The sequence below is a fragment of the Thalia democratica genome, chromosome 3, assembly GCF_965202585.1.
Source record: "Thalia democratica chromosome 3, ktThaDemo2.hap1.1, whole genome shotgun sequence".
NCBI lineage: Eukaryota > Metazoa > Chordata > Thaliacea > Salpida > Salpidae > Thalia > Thalia democratica.
Window position 1 is genome coordinate 28,063,301 of NC_139167.1, and position 22,668 is coordinate 28,085,968.

The 22,668-nt window shown below is 25.9% G+C and overlaps 1 protein-coding gene across 2 annotated transcripts in view; it reads right to left on the bottom strand.

Moving 5' to 3' along the window:
- The window catches only part of LOC145831528 (rho GTPase-activating protein 18-like), a 46,977-nt gene that overhangs the window by 3,226 nt on the left and 21,083 nt on the right, over nucleotides 1-22,668 (bottom strand). For both annotated transcript variants that reach the window (XM_082938808.1, XM_082938807.1), the window contains 6 exons: nucleotides 22,238-22,329; nucleotides 21,169-21,290; nucleotides 17,676-17,866; nucleotides 15,744-15,900; nucleotides 1,277-1,476; nucleotides 576-692 (listed from right to left, as the gene is read on the bottom strand). In XM_082938808.1, the coding sequence (XP_082794934.1) occupies nucleotides 576-692; nucleotides 1,277-1,476; nucleotides 15,744-15,900; nucleotides 17,676-17,866; nucleotides 21,169-21,290; nucleotides 22,238-22,329 (879 nt within the window). The remainder of the gene's footprint in view (nucleotides 1-575; nucleotides 693-1,276; nucleotides 1,477-15,743; nucleotides 15,901-17,675; nucleotides 17,867-21,168; nucleotides 21,291-22,237; nucleotides 22,330-22,668) is intronic.

Genomic DNA, 22,668 nt, shown 5'->3' on the forward strand with positions numbered 1-22,668 from the left:
AAGGTTTCATTAAATCGAAAGATTTATAAGGCAAGTGTTTGCTGTTATTTAGAAGTTATATAACAATTTAAAAATTATCTTCTATGGCTGCACAAAAATATTATTCTTATTAGTTGTATTGACTTCAACCACATCATTAATTGTATTGTTTTATCATAAACTAAATGTTTAGAAAACATTGGTTTTTCTAATCTGGATTATAAACTTTTGAGTGTAATACGCAAGTGGGCCTGAAACTTGGTTACTGTCATAACAAAAAGTACAAAGTTTTAAATAAATAATGCTGGTAACTTATGTATAAAACTAATCAGGGCAAAACATTTTTATCAATATTTACTAAAATTAGTTTGAAAAGTTCGAAACTACAAAACATGTAAGAAATACACGAAATGATAGTAGTAGACTGCTAAGTCGAAAACACACATTACCCCAAAAAATCCTAGCTGTAAAAAATCAAGACGACGACAGAACTTTTTCTCGAAAGTAGAAAAATCCTCAAATTAATCAAAATAACTTTTAAGATTACGTGAGGCAAATTCATGAATTTATACAAGAAATTTGAGTCAAAAGCGTACCTGCTTAAGTAGTGCGCTGGGCACAGTCCACAGTTCCTTGTGGTATTTGATCAGCATTCTTATAATGTTTGACAAATTTGCTGCTTGCTTCACGTCTCTCTGTTTTGCTTTCCTTGCCTGGATTATAATTTTTTATATCACTTAACTTTGAGATTAATATACTAATAACTGTAGTTTGATTTTTAATTACCACGTATTTAAAAAAGTATATTAAAAAATAAAGTTTTATTACTAACTAAAAATAAAATTTAATAATATAAACAAAATTAAATTAAATAAATTAATTTATGAAGTGAAACAAACAGATAAAATTGTATAATTTTAGTTTCACAAACGAAAGAAAAGAAATAAAGATAAAATTTTACGTGCTAAAAACGTAATTTTAATCAGGAAAGTCAAAAATAAAAAAGGAACAATTTAATACGTGATGGAAAAAAAAATTAAAAATCGTAATGAAAATTGAACAGTATAAAAAAAGTAAACATACTTAACCAGTAGACTAGAAAATGGCAACTGTTAAATTATAAGATGGATCTAATTTTAATTTTAGCAACTATATTGATTGGTAATAATAAAATTCAAATCCTAGCTAAGGACTTGGGTACGAACAGGATAGGGTACTTAAATAACTATTTTTTTATGTATTTTATATAAGTAAAGACATAAACGTTATTTATGCAATTTAAAATTTTAGTACAAACCTTAGCGGAGGACTTGGGTACGAAGAGGTTGGGAGCGATTATCATTGAAACATTGGTGAGCGACATCTTGTTGTGTTGTTCATTACTGACCACTAGTTGCAAGTAAGTGAGCAACCTGTACAACACGCTTCTGTGGGTGCTGTTCATCAGTATCACCAGCAAGTTCAGCACCTGCACCTGCACCAGTCTGTCCGGAATCTCTGTTAAAATGTTGTTTTTATTGTGACGTAATTATGTCATTAAATAGTTAGATTTTAAGATAAAATTTTCGATGGTGTAATTTCTTTTTCTAAATTATTAGCAAGTTAAATATTTGCACAAGTCTGTTTGGAACAAAATGGTTTTTATTGTGACGTCATAATATATTTAAAGCATCTTTTTTTAATTTTGTAAATTTCTTGAAATATTAGTTTTAATAATATACAATAAGTGATTACGATTTGCACTAATCTGTTCAAAACCTCTGTTTGGAAGATATCGTAACGTATAATATTTTTGAAGACAATATACATATATAAGTTTTTAATTGTTTAAATTGAATCTGTTTCTATTACGTTTAATTCTAACAATGATCAACACCAAGATACTACCGTCGGCTGGTATTGTTTATTTAACATATATATTTTACTTTTGATTCAAAGTATTTAAATTTAAGTTTTGGTCTAAACATTTTTTTTTCTAAACTGGAAAAATCTAAACAATAAATCGTAAGATTTAAGTTAGAACAACAGCTTCAATATTTAAAGAAAACAGGTAATATAGACAAACAATTGTTTATTGCCGACTGTAAAGAATCTAAAACTTAAAATTTAAAGGAATAAAAAGGTCCATCTTAACCAAGTTATTTTTGTGCAACAAGTTTTTACTAGTTAATTTATTAAACTGATGGTTCATAGTTTTTGAAAAAAACCAAAATTTAATTTTTAGTGAATTAAACTTTTCATTAATTGAAAATATAAAACATAAAACGCACAAGAAACAAAAATAGATTTTGAAATAGAAAAGTTTACCATTAAAAATATATGATTTACAGTTACCGGAAAATTTTTAAAGAAATCAAATGTTAAAAAATAATACTTATAATTTAGAATGAAATCATTAAAAGTGAAACAAACTTATTTTTAGAACGAGACAGAAAAACAATTGTTTATTGCCGACTGTAAAAACAATAAAATTTTGCAAAAAGTTGCAGAACAATTTTCAATCTATGTGACAATTAAATAGAAATCAATCTAAATTAAAAACACGCGATTATTTACAGATTATTAAAATTACTTTTACCAAAAGTGCTATTTATAAAATTTTAACTCGGTTTTTTTTTCAAACTAAGCTAAAACTAGTTGAATTTTTTATTATTTATTTATTTTATTAACTTGAAGGTTAAAAAAACACAGTATGTTAACTCAAGTTTATTTAAACTTTTTATCGCTAAAAGAGAAGCTTGGTGTTTTTTAATTTAAAACTCATTCAGATACAAAACTATTATGCTATAAACATAATTAAATTTATCGAGCTAATTTAAAGCTAGTTATAAATAAAAGGTTTCAACTTAGTTTAATGACGAAAAATTTTGCAATTTTTAACCTGTCTATACTTATTTCGGAAATTTTCTTAACACAATTTTTTTGAAAATATAATTTCTAGGAACAATTCAACATGATGAACGTATTTTTTGAACAACACACACTACAGCAACAATTTAATTTACTTAAAATGTAAATAAACTTATTACTAATTTATTTAATTTTTATTATCGCACTTAATGAAATCCTATAAGCCAACAAACATTACGAAAATGCAATAATACTAATATATATTTTTTCAACTATTATTAAAAGTTTATCCAGTCTTTACAAGGAAAAGCCTAAAATTTAAGTAAAAAATTTCCTGTGAAATAAACAAAATTACTTTTGTCTAATATATTTGTTTATTAGGTTGAAGCACTACATTTATTTTTTAAGTAATTTAAAATAAATAATATATTAAACATTTTATTATTTAAAATTTTAAACATATGTCTGCTAATTTTAATTTTTATACATAAAACAAGTCTTTTTCAACAACACATATATATTTCAACAATTTTCTTCAGTGTGATTACAATTGTAACAAGGTAAAACAAATTTTAAACTTATATAGCCTTTTTAATTATATGAGAAGTTATCAATCAATTAGCAAAAAAACCCTAAACTATAACAAAAAAAAATTAAAAACAACAAGGAAAACGTAATTAACTGTAACAATTTAAAACAAAACAAAATTAGTCTAATTTAAACAAGGATAATGAGTAATCAAATTCTCTTTGTTTGCATAATTCTGGCTTGTTTAAGTGAATATAAATAGCTTCCATTTTAATTAAATCAAAAATGTTCGTGCAACTTCTTAAAACTTTGAACTTTGTCTCACTGTAATAATTACCACATTTAGGATTTTTTACAAAGTGCTCTGAAGTTGATGATCTTTTTGTTGCGTTTAAGGTTGCATTACTCATTTTCTTCGGTTGATTTTTGATATGGTCTTTCACGCACTTAGGTACGTGCTCTTTTATTCTTGTTTCTAAATGCCTAGAAGTTTGTCCTATATAGCTGTTTGCGCAACAGCATTTATACGTGTATACCACGCAACTTTTGTGTTTGTAGGATATTAGATCTTTACCTCTAGGATTTAGGATAGCAGCAGATGTAAAAATTACTCTTGGTTTAGATGCATGGTAAACTTTTTCTGTCATATTCTTGATATCTCTTTCAACTTGTTTTGATTTTTCACCCACATAGGGCAAAATTAATAGAACAGGACATTTCTCTGGTCCATAAGGTTTTGTGTACTTTAGTCTTTTCAATTCAGTTTTGAATACCTTATCAATCAACGGATTAGGATATCCGTTCTTTATTAGTAATTCTTTTATAACTTTAAGTTCATTCTGAAATACTTCTGGCGAACATATTTTATTTGCTCTATGAAATAGGGTTTTAATCAAACCAATTTTTCTTCTTTTACTGCAATATGATTGAAAGTTAAGGTATTGACCAGTAAATGGTTTTCTGAAAATAGACGTTATGAATTTATTATCCTTTCTTTTGATTAAAACATCTAAAAATGATATTTGATCATTTTCTTCATTTTCTTTTGTAAATTTAATAGCACTATGCAAAGAGTTTAACCTCTCAAACAATAAATTACTAACTTTTACACTATCACTGATAACAAAACAATCATCCACGTATCTCATGTACTTACAATTTGAATCGAATTCTGGTAGAACTTTGTATTCAAGATAGCCCATAAATATGTTTGCCAATGTAGGTCCTAATGGGAAACCCATGGCAATACCATCAATTTGTCGGTATAATATATTATTAAAACTGAATTCAACTTCTTCTGTTGCGAGTCTCATTAGTCGAACAAAATTACTTCTTTTCAGAGTCGGATTTTCAAGGTTATATAACATTTCTGCACAAATATCTATCACTTCATTTAAAGGTACACTTGTAAAAAGACTTTTTACATCAAAAGAACAAAGAAACGTGTCTTTAGCTCCCTGGAGTTTTAAGTCATCTACAAACTTGAAAGAGTCTTTTACAATATATCTAGAAAAATACTTCAACACTGGATCCAAAAGACTATTTAAGTATCTTGCCAATTCATGTTGTGGAGATCTTATCATAGAAAGTATAGGCCTCAGAGGTATATCCACTTTGTGTAGTTTTGGTAAACCATATAAACGAGGTCTTATGGAACCTACCGGTCTTTTTGATTTAATTAAAATGGAAGCTATTTATATTCACTTAAACAAGCCAGAATTATGCAAACAAAGAGAATTTGATTACTCATTATCCTTGTTTAAATTAGACTAATTTTGTTTTGTTTTAAATTGTTACAGTTAATTACGTTTTCCTTGTTGTTTTTAATTTTTTTTTGTTATAGTTTAGGGTTTTTTTGCTAATTGATTGATAACTTCTCATATAAATAAAAAGGCTATATAAGTTTAAAATTTGTTTTACCTTGTTACAATTGTAATCACACTGAAGAAAATTGTTGAAATATATATGTGTTGTTGAAAAAGACTTGTTTTATGTATAAAAATTTTATTATTTGTTTTTTTTTTCTTTTTTGCAAAAAAAAAACGCTTTGGTAAGAATCTAATAGTGTATATAACTGTATCAATATTCTTTTAGAGAAACCTAATAAGTTTCAAAATTTAATTTTTATTATAAACCGCTTCTTTCTCCTTTGTTTTACTATATATATAGAAGCACATAATTTATAAAGTTAATTATACACAAAAGTATGTATATATTTAACTATATGAGCTTAAATAATTAACCAAAATTTTATAATAACAGCAACTAAATTGAAAACAAAACAAAAAAGTAATTTAAAAAAATATTTCATAGAATAAATTAGTTTTACACGGTAAAAAAAATCTTCCTTTTTTATCATTAACCTACTGGCTGAACAAAACACGAAGGTTGCGACACCGAATGAAACACATAAAAGTGTTATTTTTTAATAAAACGAAGCTGATGTCGATTGAATTTACAACAGAAATAACTAACAACAAAAATTTGCAAACAATTGTAGTAAAAATTTCACTGAAGCTGCAATAAGAATAATCAGTCAAGTTTTAAAAACAGCATTTTCGTGTCATATTTAAATCAAACAGGTTTAAACGAGTTGAAATTTCAATGTTTTAAATTACAATTGATTATAATTTTTCTAATTTGATATAATTTGCCTAGAAAAATTTCGAATAGATTCTAAATAAGTATAATTCTGAATGACAACTAAATTTTAAATTGATACTAGCAGGATGAAAAACTGAAAACAATGTATAAAAAAATATTAAAAATCTAAAGCACTACATTTAATTAAATAACCACTGAAAAAAATGTTTATATTTGCAGAACAAAAACATTTAACTGGTTCGAATGTGAATACATTTTACTCAACTATTTAAAGACAGTAAATCAAATTAAGTTGATGAAAAAATCTTCAACTCGTGGAAATAAAACCAGTTTCCAAAAATATTAATTAAAAAACTGCAGAAAATTTGTAAATTCACTTCTAATGAATCTTTGAAATTAATTTAAACTGACGTTCCAAAGTTTTTAATCTAACTGAAAATACCTTTTTTGGTGATAATTAATTATTCTACGTATTTTATACATTCGTTTCATCTATAAATGTTTCGTTTTTTAGATCAATGCTGGGTTCGTTTCATACCAATTTAGAAACAGACATAATTAAAAATGAAAAGTTTTTTTAAAGTAAAACAGAACGACTGTAAACATATTGCTTAAACATACTTTTTTTTGCTTTTTTTAAAGTATTCAAGGCTATTTTTTTAACTTTAATTTATTTAAGATTAAGTTAAAAATAAATTTACGAAAAAATTCACACATATATATATAAATAAATGTTTAGTTATAAATGTTATCTCTCTGAAAATAACTTTAAATAGTAATTAAGAATAAGTTAAGGCCATAGGGGTGTCCAATATTTTTTTTTACAAAAATTAACTTCGGCTTTTATATGAAAGCTTTAAGTACAAACTACAAGCCAGTATTTATAGAACTCAAAAGCGTCATTTAACTTTTGAGATATTTAATTTTTTGTAAAAAATTTCTGATATAAACGTATGGACCGCAAATTTTTCAGGGTCAATTTTCTCGGAAATTTTAAAATTCACTAAAAATCTATCTCCTCCTTCATTTTTCAAGCAATCTTCTTAAAATTTTTAGGAAACGTTCCTTACAATAAAAGGAAAAAACGTTACCTTAGAATTTAAGTAATTAGAAAAAAATTTATCACAAAAATTATTAAAAAAAAGTGTTTTTTTTTTAAATATATTTTTACAATTTTTTTTTTAATTCCAAAGTAAAGTTTCTTTGTTTTTGTATAAAGATTAGACTGTAAAAGTTTGCTTGAAAATTGTTGGAGGAGATAGATTTTAAATGAAATAGTCTTTTTTCGCTGTTTTAGTTTTCCCTTCCCATAGGGAACCTATTATGTGACCCAACTTTGACTGGTCATATGCCAAAAAATAGTTTGAATTTTTTAAAACGATAAAAAGCATTCTGAAGCTTAGAAAAAACTCTATAAAACATGTAAAAATCAACATGTAAAAAACATGGTTTACCTCCCCCCCTATGGCCTTAACATAAGTTTGAAATAAACAATGTCAAAAAATATTGATATTACTTAAGTTTTGTTGAGGATGATTTTTTTTCAATTAAACTTACTCTGAATGCAATATAACAACAACAATAGTGGAGTTATGATAATTAATTATAATGCTTATTTTATATTGTTTATTGAAATTTTTTAACTTTTAATTTACCAATTTCAACTATTAAATTTTTTATCAATACTGTGGAAAACAACATATGCTATAAAGAAAAAATTTACAACTTTTTTAAATTAGTTAAAATAAGATTAAAATTTATTTTGTATACAGTGGACTTTTCCAAGGTAAAAAATGCTTTTAATTGAATTCATTAAACTGACATATTTTAGCTTACATACAAGCTAAATGAGTTAAAACAACAAAAATATCAATTAGAACCTAAAAGAATAAAAAGTCATTATTTATTCCTTCTATGACAAAATGGTAGTTATAATTATCTTATTTTAAACCGTTTTAGCAAGTAAAGCAACTTATTTTAAGTAAATATATGTAAACACAAACTAATCAGATTCCTTGGAAAGTAAGATTATCAATTAAAATCTACATTACTGGAAAAACAACATTCATAATTAATTATTTCAGATAGAAAACAAAAAAATAGCAGTCAATAAAACCATTTGCCTTGTTTTATTTTAACAAGCAAAATAATTTATTTGAAGAAAACATATTTAAATTAAGTTTTTAAATACGTCATCTTTGTATTAAATCTCATTTAAATCATCAAACCATATGTTACTATCGGGCCTTGATTGAATATACTGATTTAAGTTCAATGCTTGAATTTTTATTAGAAAAATTATAAATATACAAACTTATACACAAAAACATACAAATAAATTTTACAAATTAAAAAATTAATACTTTAATCAAAACTAAAAGTTTTTTTTCTTAAAATTTTTTAAGTTTTAGTGGTGAAATGGAAAAAAAAAATTTATTGATTATGTTTTAAAACATTATGAAACAGAAACATATGTTAGGCTTTTGAATTTAGAGGATAAAAATCGCATTATTTTCTTAACAAAATAGTTTTGAATAACATATTGCGCTTTTAAATAGATTAAACAAGTCTTGTACAATTTTTAAAATGTAATCTTTTTGTTTTCTCCAGCAGAAGTTTTATCATATGACTCAGAGTTAGTTAAACTATTTAGTTTTATTCATTTTTCTAGCAATAACCCGAGCATTGACTTTTATCTAAACATAACAACTTGATATCAAAGCATTACAGGAGCTTGTTTAAACTAGATACCTGCATATTTTAGAAGTTAAGTACTAAAAATAGTAATAAATATTTTTACTTCAAAAAAATAAAAATATTAGCAAGTTACATACTAAAATTTGTTGATTTATAGAAAACTACAATTTTATGGATAGAGGTATATTTGTTTACAATGATAAGCGAACATAAAACAGTCATCATATAAGGAAATCAAAATTTAATAGTTTTTTAATGTTAAAATTTTTAAATAACCTAAAAGCTGTAAGGCAAAAAATAATACAACAACCTTTATTACTAATTTTTGACTAAAAAGTTAATGGTATTTAAAATACTTGGTTTAAAAAAAGGTAAAAAGCTGTATTTCACAGTAAACAAATAAAACAACCACTATTTTAGCGGGAACATAGTAGATTGAAGTGGGTATTGTTGCAACTCAAGTGGTGCTTATATTGAATTGTTACTACCAAGTTTTCACTTGTTAATTAGCACACATTCACTACTGGTTTTGTAACTTATTTTTAGAAAGTTTGAATTGGAACTCTTAGAATGAAAAAAACTTCAAAGAATTAGCGACGCTACTATTTAAAAGTTCACAGAAAATTAAAAGTGAAACTATGTTTGTAATGATGTTTGCTTCAGTTTGAAACCGAATATATGTCGTCATTTTGTCCAAAATGCCTGAAATTATTCAAAACTTTCTAAAACTGCCTAGAATTATTCAAAATTTTAACCACACGAAAAATTAAGCATTTTTCTTATATCGCATTAAGAATTTACATCAGCAAAATAACTTTTTGTCAAAATAAACTAATTCAAGAGCTGCCAAAAAGTGTCCGTTTTGTCTAGACGGTTGGTGAAAATACGAATCTGTTTTGACACAAGGGTTTCATAATGCAGTGAATCATAGTATTATCCGGTCGATAACTAATAAGTTTTATTTGTTTAGACCAGGGTTTCCCAAACTAATTTACGAAATCGCCCCCTTTGAGAAATTTGAAAAAAAAAATGCCCCCCAGTATTTTAAAAATTAAAGTAATTTTATTCTCGACTACGCACTTTTTAGCCAAAAAAGCTGTGTTCGAAATGTAATTTAGTGTGGTACTTCTTATGCATGCACTTTTGGGCTGTGGTAAAAGTAGTCAGGGCTTGAGAAAATAATTTACAGTTGTTTTTTTAATAAGCCCAGTAAAGTGTATTAAAATACTTAATTAATAAAAAGCCTATGTATTCTGTAATCAATTCTCTTTAAATATTTATTGTTTTGAAACTAATGAATCCTTAGGTTAGTGGTAGACAACTTTTGTAGTCAGCAAGTCATATTTACTAAAAAATCCTTTTTAGTTTTGAATTGCTAAAAAATGTACTTGCGGGCAGCGTAATTTAAAAACTAACATACAAGAAAATTAAAAAACTCGAGCAAAATAGTAATAAAATGATTAGTACTATTGTGATCTAAGAAGTACTACTGTAAACTAAAAACCAAAATGAAAGCGTTTTTCAAAATATTAATTATCAAAAAACTAAATTTTATTTGTGTTGCACAAGTAGTTTTCAAGTTATTTAGCGGGCCGAAATTTGACTGTATCTCGACCGTAAGTTACCCATCTAAAATCTTAACTGAAACCTGACATTATAATAATCTCTCATATAACGACTTTCGGAAATTAGAAGTCATTTACTTATTTAAGCCGCACAATATACTTGAACTATTTTATAAATAAGCATATTTAAATATTTGTATACCAGAAATTAAAAAAACTATAAAAGAATAAATAGTTTATCTGACACATTATGGAATAAATATTAAAACATCATTGCTGATCTAGTTTGAGGAAGATTGACCGACTGGTCGATTGTCTCACATGAAAACTGGTTTCATTACTAGCTTCTGTTAATGCAGTAAAATTATTAATTTTAATACTAAGAAATATTATAGGCAAGTTAGTTGTAAAGTTTAAATTTAATTTTAATCTTTTTTAACTATATGTTTTATAGTAGAATACCATTAAATAGTGTTTTATTTGAAATAACCTTTGAAAAATTAAACCTTAACTCTAACAATTTTATTTTCTAACTAAAGAAAACTAACTAAAAAACGAACTTAAGGCTTTACAGTTATTTCTGTGAATAGGAAATAATCAAATAAAAAAACTTTTTATTAGGTTAAAAATTTGTTTTGTAACTGTAGCAGTCTTTTTGATGGCTTATTTAATTCAGTTCAGAAATGAATTTTTAATCTAGCTGTCAGCCTCTAATAATTTAACAGTGAAAAATTTAAAGCTAGGATTAAACTGTTAAAATAAATTACACATCTTAACTTTCAAAATATTATGAACTAAGATAAAACAAAAATAGTTGTACTAATTGTACTAAACCGTTTATCAATGTCACCTTTAAACTGTTTCATATGAAATGAAAGCACTTCTACATCACCTTCACTTATTTAAAGTTTTCAGTTTTCCAAACTTGCAAACTGATTATTTTTGAATTTTTTTCCGTACAGTTCAAGTTGGTTTCTAAAACTGGTTATCTTACTTATGACATTCCAAAGGTTCAAGTTTTTACCTTGTAAATTTTTGTTCAGATGGTCGAACTTACCATATAAGTCTGACATATAAGCATTTTTATTTCTTTTATTTTTCTTTTAACAAGATTGTCTGCCAATACCTTATCCTTTTAAGAAAATAATCAATAACTGAATTAAAAACAGCTAAAAACCTTTCTAGACAGTTTCCTTTTTATAACCATCTCACTTCTTTAAGAATTATCAAACATAAATAAGAAATATGTGAATACATGATAATCAAAAGTTACTTTTTTTAAATTTAGTAGTGCAAGCTTAAAAACAAAATTTATCTTAATTTATTACAACTTTTTTATTCTATTGCAAAATTGACTTTAATACAGTTTTTTTTGTCTAACTAAGTGACTTTTCAAGAAACAAATTGGAAATATCATAGGGTGATAGTTTATAATCGATAACATAGATTTTTACAAAGCAGTTATGATCACAAATGGCATATATGTCAGGTTATGAAATGGTGAGAGGATTTCCATTCGTCTATGACCTATGTAATTGTTAAATGAGAAAAGATATGAATGGAAATATGTAAATTACTTGAAAAGAGGAGTCCTAAACTTTTTGATTTTTCTCTAAATTTCACGTAAACGAAATGGACTTATTTTGTTTAAGTTTTACCTCAGGGTCAAATATTTGATAGCAGGCTAAAATAAGTAAAAAAGCAAACTAAAAAGTGAAAACTAAATGTCTGCAAAAAATTTAAAATCGCCCCCTTTTCGCCCCCTTACTAGTTTTCGCCCACCCTTTCGCCCCTTTACTATTTATCGCCCCCCGACATACCAAAATCGCCCCCAGGGGGGCGATATCGCCCACTTTGGGAAACTCTGGTTTAGACACTGGATAGGTTTGATCATGCAACTTTGCGTTTTCTAACACAAAATACTGTAAACATGTTTTGATGGTTATTGAACTGTTTTAAAGTTGGATTTTATTAAAATCAATTCTATATTACAACGTGTTATTATTATGAACACTGGGTAACACTAACAAAAATTTATTAAAAAAAATATTTTTTCAACCATCGCTTTGCACAAAACAAATAATAACTAAATATTAAATATAAAGTTGACATCTTTTACTTAACATAACCATTGAGATAAGTATAACCATCATATCTAAACTAAATTGATCAGGATATAAACTTTGAAAAGGATAATTTGCAAAAACAAAACTTAAAAACCTTAAACTTTACTAACTAAATTTAAGTGCTTTCACTATTGGTTTTTAGATCAACTTACAGATAAAGAGCTTACAGAAAAAATTAATCATTTAATAAACTTTTACCCATAGCATTTTCAATTGAAAATTGTTTGTTTTAGAGGTCAAGTAACCTCTAACACTCAGAACTTTACAAGAATTTGAAACTTAAAACCATAAATTTGCATTAGACTGCCTGATGTAGACCTGTTAAAACAAACACGAATTATTACCGTCAATTTATATTTATTATTTTGAGTACCATGCAATTTATATTCTTAAACGCAGCTTTAACACATAATTCACAATAATTCTTCATACTTCGGAAACTAACATAAAAATTTTATAAAACGTTTACTAGTTGTAATTGAATATTTTTATGAAAAATTTAATTCGTGTAAATTAATAAATTACCATTTAACAATAACTACGAAATTATCAATAGCAGTTCCTACAGTTGGTATTTTTTAATTGATCATAATTTTAAACAACATTCTTTAAGTTATTCTTTTTTTAGAAAACCCCTTATCATTAAACTGTCTAGATATAAAGCATGCAATAATAGAAAATACTAAAGCATTTCGCAAAATAATTAATTGAAAAACAAAAAAAATCCAAAATGTTTATTGCAGATTATAAAAAAGGAGCTTTTAAAATTAACTGAACTCTTTTATAACCTTTTTTTTAATTTATTGTTCAAGGGAAATTTTAAAGATAATTAGATTAAAATAAAAAATAATCCTCAGAAAAAGACTGTAGACCATCATAAACTATTAGCAAAAAAAAAGCATTGTTTTAATACTAACTGATAATATTGATCTAAAATCGTAAGTTTTAATTTATTGCCTGGTTTACTATCTCGCACACAGAAACAAAATTCCAAAAAAACTGACATTCAAATTGTTATTTATCACCAGTTAATTGTATTTAAAACAGTTTTCTTTCGATTAAAAATAAACGAGTTTGAAATCACTCGTAAACTTTATCAAATCACTTTTTTTATAACAAATCAAATTTAATTATCCGCTATTTTTTGTAGCTTTTCCAAGCACTTTTGACGTTTTAGCCTGAACGACTTTCCATTACACGCAGAAAAATGTATTAATTATTCATTTGGATTTGAATGGTCGCAGTTTAATTATTAACAGCATCGCTTTTACTAAATACGTGTTTGGATTCCAAATTGATATTTTATTTGCGCAGTTATGAAACAACAATAAATTTAGAGCTTCTTAGCTGGTTAAGCTAATATTTTTCAACAATTTTGACTCTGATTCGAGCGTGATTTTATTTGCTTGTTTCGTGTAATTGAGTGTTAAGGTCAAGTAATTATTTTCAGAACATTAATACTTTGCACGAAAACAACTTTGACATTTTGTTTTCCTTATGAAATTAAAACCTGCGCAATCTAATACTAATACAACGCGTATCACCACACATTATTTTCATATCTATACACTGGCAAGACATAAATGAAAAGAACAGCTTTTTACTGATTTTAAAGAATTGTCTTGTTGCATATACATATTACAAAAAATACTTTTGATAGTTTATTTCTTTTTTGAGCTGAATAGTCAAAACTACTTTTTTAAATTTTTCGTTTGGTGACACGAAATTTCAAACAAGTAAAGTTAAACTTTAAAACAATTTAATTAAAAGCACTTGCGTATTTTGTGTGCGCAAGAATTGATTTTTTTTTTTTCCAAGATCGGCACAATTGTAATTAAAATGGAAGGATTTTTATTCTTAGAACTTTAAGGTCGCCCAAACTTAACAAACAAGTAATTTGAAATTTAAAAAAAACGTGAAAAATCAGAAACTATTTAAACTGAGCCGATTAAATTGTACGGTCCAAACTGTGTAGATTTGTATTAGAGAATTTTGTTATCATTAGAAATACGACAATAATCTAAACGATTTTGCTTTTAACTGTTTGTTTTCATTGTGAAAAACCGTAAATTTGTAAAGATCCTTGTTTAATTAAAACTGCAGTGATCGAGTGAAATTAAAATGCGACAAATTATTTACAAGCTTGTATTTCTTTAGCTGATGAAATCTAGTTTGAAATTCAACCTAGTAGTTGTTTTTTATCCACAACTTTATAAAAATATTAACATGAAACAAACCAAGAAAATTCTCTGAAACTTTATTTAGATTAAAAGTATAATTAGATGTTTCGAACAGCTTGGTTATTCCTTGAAATTAATTTTGGAAAAACATCAAACACTAAAGATACTTTTTACATTAATTTTCAGTAAAATACATACAACGCCTGAAATTAGGTTAAGAACCCAAAGTCATTGAAATATAAAAATATTTTCTAAGAAGTTATCTATTACTAACATAAAATAAAAACGACAATTATTAATAATGCAAGAAACAATCTTTAAAACTTTTGCATATTAGTTTCACTTTAACATTACCAATATTGAATTTTTTTATATTTAAATAACTAATAAACAAAAATGTACATAAATAACAAAATAAACACATATGGAATGCTTATTTTTTAATTTTAACAGGTTTTTATATTCAAAATAGTTAAACCTTAAAAAAACCTTTATTCATTTAAAATTTTTATTCAATATTCTAAGTTAAAAACAACATGTATAACAACACTTTAAAAAAAAACTTCAGTTAATTATTTTATTTCAAATCTTATTAAATTTACTGATCGTAAACATTTTAACGATTCTTATTTTTCGTGTGCTGAAAAGTAATTTGTGTGTAAAAATTTGGCTTATATTCACTCTGCATTAAATGCAAACGTGCTGTTATCTATAGAGAAAGTGTGTACATATTTAATTAGCTAATTTTTTTCTTTTAATTATCACTTAATTTTCAAAAAGTGTCAACAAAGGTAATTTCTAAAGTTTTAAAACAGTTATATAATTTGTATTTTTCAAAACAGATTTTTTTTTGCAATAAATAACTGAAATATTAAATGTTTATTATCACTTTTTGATAAACCAAAGATGCTTATTCTTTACTAAATCTTTTGTTTATTACAAGTTAACTAAAATTTACCTATTGAACTTCAATAACTCTGTTTTTTATAAATTTCAAAGGACTAAACGAAATTAAATATTTTTTCGTTCAGTTTAATAATTTTTATCAATAATATAAATAATTTAACAAGCAACTGACTTTCAACTTAATGAAAAGCATCAATGAACTTATTAATTAACAAAATATTTTTCGTTTAAATAATATAACAAATAATAAGAATGATTAATAATTTTTATAAGTAATATAAATAATATAACGATATAAAACAACTGACTTTCAACTTGCTGGAAAGTGTCGATGAACTTGTTAGTGAGTAGTGGGTTGGGAAGCTGCCTCAGAAGTTGTTTCAACAATGCGGCAATATCGTGCGGCTGGCAGCTTGAAAGATCTACTATGTTGTCGCAAGGCTGGCTCAATGTTCTGTCGAGTTCCTGCGAAAATATTCAATAATTAAACTGTTAATAGATCCACTATGTTGTCGCAAGGTTGGCTCAATGTTCTGTCGAGTTCCTGCGAAAATACATAAATAATTAAATTGTTCATAGATCTACTATGCTGTCGCAAGGCTGGCTCAATGTTCTGTCGAGTTCCTGCGAAAATACATAAATAATTTTTTTAAAGATTACTATGTTGCGGCAAAGTTGGCTCAATGTTCTGTCGAGTTCCTGCGAAAACATGTTACTTGAAAATTCCTGCGAAAATATTCGATAACCATTTTACTGGTAGATCTACTATGTTTTCACAACAATGAAATGTTTAGAGTTTCTGCGAAATGTTATTATATACTAACTTTTGTTATATTCAAAATTTATCCAATGCACAATGTAATCCTTTTTTTGAAAAGTGTTGGATTTTTTAATTATTTTGACTAAAAATTTAATGTCTATTAGTTTAAAAACTTAAATCAAGAAATAAAACTTTTGTATAAATTGAATATCTTATAAATACTTAAAAAGGTAATTTAGTTAAAAATTTAAAATAAATATTGTTCAATTATTTTCTATAAAAAAATCATAAAAAACATATTTGTTTCATGAAAACATGTATTACAATATCAACTTTGACTACAAATAAAGTTTTATTTTATTATTGAATGCCGCTTAAAATAACTTGTTAGTATAAAAAACAATAGAACAATGATCCAAATTATCAATAAAATATTAAAAACAACAGTATTTGTTAATAATACGATAAAGGAAGGTTTTTAATATATTTTTTTCACAGATAATGAAAACTCAACTTATTAGCTATATTACTACAGCAGCTGTTAAATAATACTTTTTTTCGTCATTGTAGCCGTAAATAATTTATTTTCAAGTTTTTACTGTAAATCAGGGTTTCCCAAACTTATTTTTCAAAAGGCCCCCTTCAAAGAAATCAAAAAAGCCATGACCTCCTCCAACAATGATACTCCGAAAACTACCGACAAAAGCACATAAGATTTATTTTTCTATCAGTCATCAACTCAAGTATGTCTAGTGTAAGCTTCAAATTGTGACGTCATGACCCCTCTGCGGCCCCTTTACTGCTCATGGCCCACTTTGGGAAACCCTGCTGTAAGTTTTAGCTAATACAAACAGCGTATAGTAAATACATAGCTTTAAAATAAATCTCCATAAAATGTTAAAATCTCATAATTTCAGTGAGTGTGAAAAAATTTCTTGGTAAAATAGCATTTCAATTAGACAAACTGAAATAACTATGGACTAAAACACGAGCAATTTAAAAAAATTAACCATCACAAGAACTGTTCAAAATATAGGTTTAATCGTTTATTAACAAAAGATCCTAGTGAAGTAACTTCACTAGAATATAAATAAAAACAAATTATACAGTAATCTTCCTTTATTTTACCAACATATGTTTCAGTGTGTTAACTAATCAACACACTTCAACTGGGTTTTGTAAAAAAATAATTGGTGTAATGAGAGAATAGAAGCATAGAATAAAGTAGGTGTATACATGCTTTCATTAAAATAAAATATTTTCTACAGATAATAGTTAATGATAGGGATATACTTAATATAACAGTCGGAACTAATATTAAGTATTTTACCTATCATTAATTATTATCTGTAGAAAGTATTTTATTTTAATGAAAACATATATACACCTACTTTATTCTATGCTTCTATTCTCTCTTCACAAGAACTAAATAAAAGAGCAACATAAATTAAAATTAAAATTAAATCAAACTTTCACAAACCTCCACAATATTCCTCTGCCTGCTCTGACTGCCGCTCTTCCGCAGCAGACCTTCGGTCTTCAAACAATCGTCACTTTCCAAATATTCGAGCAAATGTTCCACCACCCTCGGTATTTTCACCCTGTTGTCTCCCGTAAGTTGCCTGTCCCTCTTAACCAAAGAGGTTAGACTGCACCCGAATACTGATTTGTCTGTGATATTATACATATATAAATATAGTTTATTGAAATTTATGATTTTAAAAATACTGGAACATATGTTTCATAAAGACAAAAAAAAATGTCTTTAATCTTCAGCCAGTTCAGTAGAAGGTGTTCAAGTTTAAATAATAACCTTATTATATTTATATATATGTATATGTACATGTTTTTTTGTATTGAAATGCAGCAATTTAGTTCTTACATTTATCTATTTTTACTAGTGAGGCTAGTGAACACCCGAATACTGATTTGTCCGTGTAAAATAGTTTTTGTCAATCTCATTTTATAAGCTTTTAATGATAAAAATTTTTTTTGAAGGTTGATAGCAAAAAAAAAACAATTTATGCACAGTAATAAATCTAAAACACTATTATTATAACATCATGTTTATAGTATTATTATTATTTAAGGTCTATTTTTGTTGGAATTCTGCTTATACCGAAAAGGGTTTCTAAAACTCATTTCTAAAACTCACATCATTATTTGGCGGGAATTTTAAAAAATATATGACATATTGCTCCTTTACTAGTTAATTACCTTTAAAAACATTATGATATTTAAGCTTCTCAAATCGTATGTATGTCAACTATTATTTTTTATGTCTTTATTGTTTTCATTTGCTAGCCAGTTACTCATTTACTTTTGCGGCCCTGTCAACTCCCACTTTTGAAACCCGTGAAACAGAATTATATTTTTCTAAATCATTTATATTTTTTAGACTCCGTTGAAACGTCGTCAGTTTAAACTAATTAATTACTTTAAAGATGTTTTATGTAAAAAAAAAAATACCGAAAATGTTTAAATTCTAAGAACAAACGTATGTTTATAGTTTTACGTAAGATAAAAGGACCTTTTCAAAATAAAATACAAACAGACGCATGGGAAAAATAGCTAATAAAATTATTATAAACATATACGCAAGCTATTGTTATTCAACAAACGTAAAAATACCTATTTTAAAAATACGCTTACGAATTTTATTTTTTAATTATTACCGTCTGTGAGCTCATTTAACCTGCGCAGTATGCATTTTGTAATAAATCAATTTAGAAAATATTGAACAAATACGTTTGTTAAGCAATGGGTATTTTTATACACGTAAGTATACAACCAACCCAATTAGCATCTTGTGTGAAATAAATGTAAAAATTCCAACTTTAAATGTTTACCTGTAAATGTAAATAACATTTGAAAATCCCAGAATTTTTGTATTATTACGTGATAAATGAGTATGATGTGCTAAAATAAATAAAACTGTTGAAGCTGATATTGAAGTAAATTATATATTGATTAAGAAAACCCTTAGTTAACTTTTCAGAATAAAATAACATTTTAAACTTAACACATTATTACAGAACAATCAAAAATTTATAAATTAAGAAACTCCGTAAATTTCCTTTTATTAGTTTCTTACAACCGAAGTTATATTAAATAATGAACAGTTTAAAATCCCAAATTAAATTATAACCTAAGATTTTATCAATTTTTATTTCTTTAATTCTTTAATGGAAAACTCCATATAATAAAATGTTGATCAATTACTCAAATTTAATAAAGCACTTATGCTAGAACAAATAGTAAAAAAGTCCAAGTTAAGGTAATACAGATATTAGAAAAATAAAAAGCCAAAAGTAAGCTAATTTTGACCAACTTAACGTTTAATTACTAGTTAGAAAAATTAGGTATAAAAAAACCCATTGCGTTATTTGATCGATACAAACAAAAAGTATTACAAAATAAACACCAAATATACAGTTTGCGGAAAATATTATAACTTTTAACTCAGTTATAAGCAATCTTCTAATCTTGTTGTTAATTTCTCGAGTTGGTAGAAAACTAATTTAAAAACTAAAATGTAATAAAAGTATAGTTTACAGCAGTTTGTATAAAACGACTAATATTTAAAATATTAATAACTGAGTAAACAAATTACGTTTATAGTGATAAATGGACCAAAAATCAAAACAAACTTTTACAAAAAAAAGTTTTAGCTTTTAGATAGTTTGATAGGATTTAAATTTTAATTACTACATATTACTAAGTTTTGAAAATAAAACAACATAAAACACAGTAACAAAAACTCATATTGAAAACAAAAAAATTAAAAGTTTAAAACTAACCGTAAATTTAAAAATACTAAACATTAAAACATTTTTAAACGTCACAAAAAACAAACATATCATAGTTTTAGCAAGACAATAACATAAAAACACAACTTATGAAAGACTCGAGTATGATAAAGATTTTTATCCGGTTCGATAATAAGTGAATTACGAATTCATGGAATTCTAGCAAGCCTCCTAAATCAATACTAATTTGAATTTCACTTTCATTTTTTAAGTTAAAAATACATATTATGCATGATAGTTTATTTTTAAACTTGCATTGATATCTTGAGAAAAATGTTTTTTTTTTTGTTAGAAAAGCTTATATAAATAAAATTAAATAAAAGCTTTAAAAAAGACCCGTGCTTACATTCAAAATTGGATTAAACCTAAATAAATAGAGTTACAGTTTCAAATTCTCAAAACTTTAAAAGTAAATTTCCGTAAACTTGTTTCTTGTAAAAAGGTTTTTGTAAAAATTGATTTTAACTTTTCTTTTAAAAACGAGGCAAACTTTGACTTTAACAAACTCAACTATGTTCTTTCTACAAGTCTAACTTTAAGTTTAAAACTTTTTGCTTTCGATGTATACTAAACAGATTACAAAAATCTCACAACTGTTTTATTTTTTAATCAATTCGTGATATGAAAGTTCGGAACGTGAAAAGTGTTAAGCTCAAGTATTAGTAAAAAAAAAAATCTGGTTTGTTATTTGTGTTACTTTTTTTTGTTTTAGTAAATTTTTAAATTGTAATTTAAAAAGAGAAACTCAGCTATATTTATTAACAAAAAACTACAGGACATGTATTAGTTTTTACTTCAACTCAGCCTAACATTCTCATTTCATAAAAGCTTATTGAGAAACATGCTTACGAAAATAGCTTAAAGGTTTTTTTTCAGTCTACAGAGTTCTATTTAAAACCAACATGGGCGGTTTAGACTTAAACTTATCATAAAAAATGTTTTTACTTAATTACTTGTTGTAAAATCACTAGTTATAGTTGTTTTAAGTATTATAACATAAAACATAATTAAACAACAAAATAATCTTAAAAATGCTAATTCGAATCACTTCTTTTTAAACAGCAGAAGTTTTGCAGCTTTCGACAAAGTAGTAATACTCTTTTTTATTTTTGAAATTGCACACTAGCGTATTACATTACAAATTTTTATCTTTATTTTACAAACCTTTTAATTTGGATTTATCCGATTTTCTTTCCTTGATGCTAACTCTGTAATAATCGAAAAGATTGGCGAGTTCTATCCATGCTACGCGCTGCAGTTTTCTTATATCCTTCAGGTGCAAGTCTCTGTTTTGTTGAAATCTTATTTGAAAACTTTTGGAAACAACATGAATCTACATTCAAGAAAAAATATTTATAAATAATGCTACTAAATTTCACCTGCTTTCAGAATGAAAAAAAAATGGTTAAGGGTAAATTTTAAAATAAAAATGTTTTTTTAATAAAAAAATAAAAACTAAAAAAGCTTTTAGTGAAGTAACTACATTCAAAAGCAATGTAGTAACCTATTCATAGTATAACCTTATAGTAACTTATTCACCATACCACTTTTTATCTCTACTCACTTTCTAATGAATTTTTAAACGCCCAGGGATAGCTAAAAAGTCCGAGGAAAAATCAATTAATTACATTCATTGCAAAAGCTTTACTTTCTTCCTCTTTGCCATGATAAAACTGGTAAGCTTAATTGTAATTTATCTTGCCACGTACGCTTCTTTGAACGTCGGTGGCAGAAACACCGCAAAAATAATTACCGAAAGCGAAACTCCAATCTCACGGCGGAAATTTTTTTAATCATTTTACTGCCCCGGATTTTCAGCCAATGAGCGATCCCTATCACGCATTAATAAAATCGAAAAGAGATAAAAATTTGACAGGAGATTTTTTGTTGGTTGTTATTGAATCTGCAACGAGCAGAATGGAAAATAAAAAGTTCACGGAAAAGTTTGCACCAACTTGTGCAATATTTGTTGCTGACAAGCATATGTGCATTTGTAAACGTTTTTTGCAACAAAAAGGTGCAAAACATGTTGAAAAGTAATTTAAAAAGTGATTTGTAGGAAACAAATGGAAGAAGTGCAATGGGTAACTTGTACTTTAAATGAAATAACTTTTTGCGTTTCAAAACGAACAAGTAGAGTTAGTAGACCAATGAGTATTAACATATAAAATATAACTAATGACTTAATATAACTAAAATATATATAATAAATATTGATTTTTTTGTAACAAACCTGATATAAGTGATTCCTAGCATGTCGTCTTTGGTCCTCAGTTCTGGTAAGTCGTCTTTGCAAACCAACTTGTTGTAACTCAATTGTCCTTCCTAAATATTTTAGTCACATTTTATTTTTTACATGCTTCTACTTCTAAGTATTAAAACTTTTGTGGTGTATGAGACAATAATTCGAGACTTAGAAAGTTCGCAAAAAAAACCTAATAGTTTTCAAAACAATTTCTTAGAGCATTTAGTTAATATATTCATGATTTTGTTTTTTCCAATTCAAATGTAAATGTTTACAAACTTCAATTTAAACTGGAACAAAATTGCTCATGCCAAAACAAAGTTCAAACTAGTTAATTTATTTACAATTGACTGCTTAAGTGGTCTGAAAGTAGAACGACTTCAGACAACTAGCTTGGACCGCCTTAAAATCTTTACAAA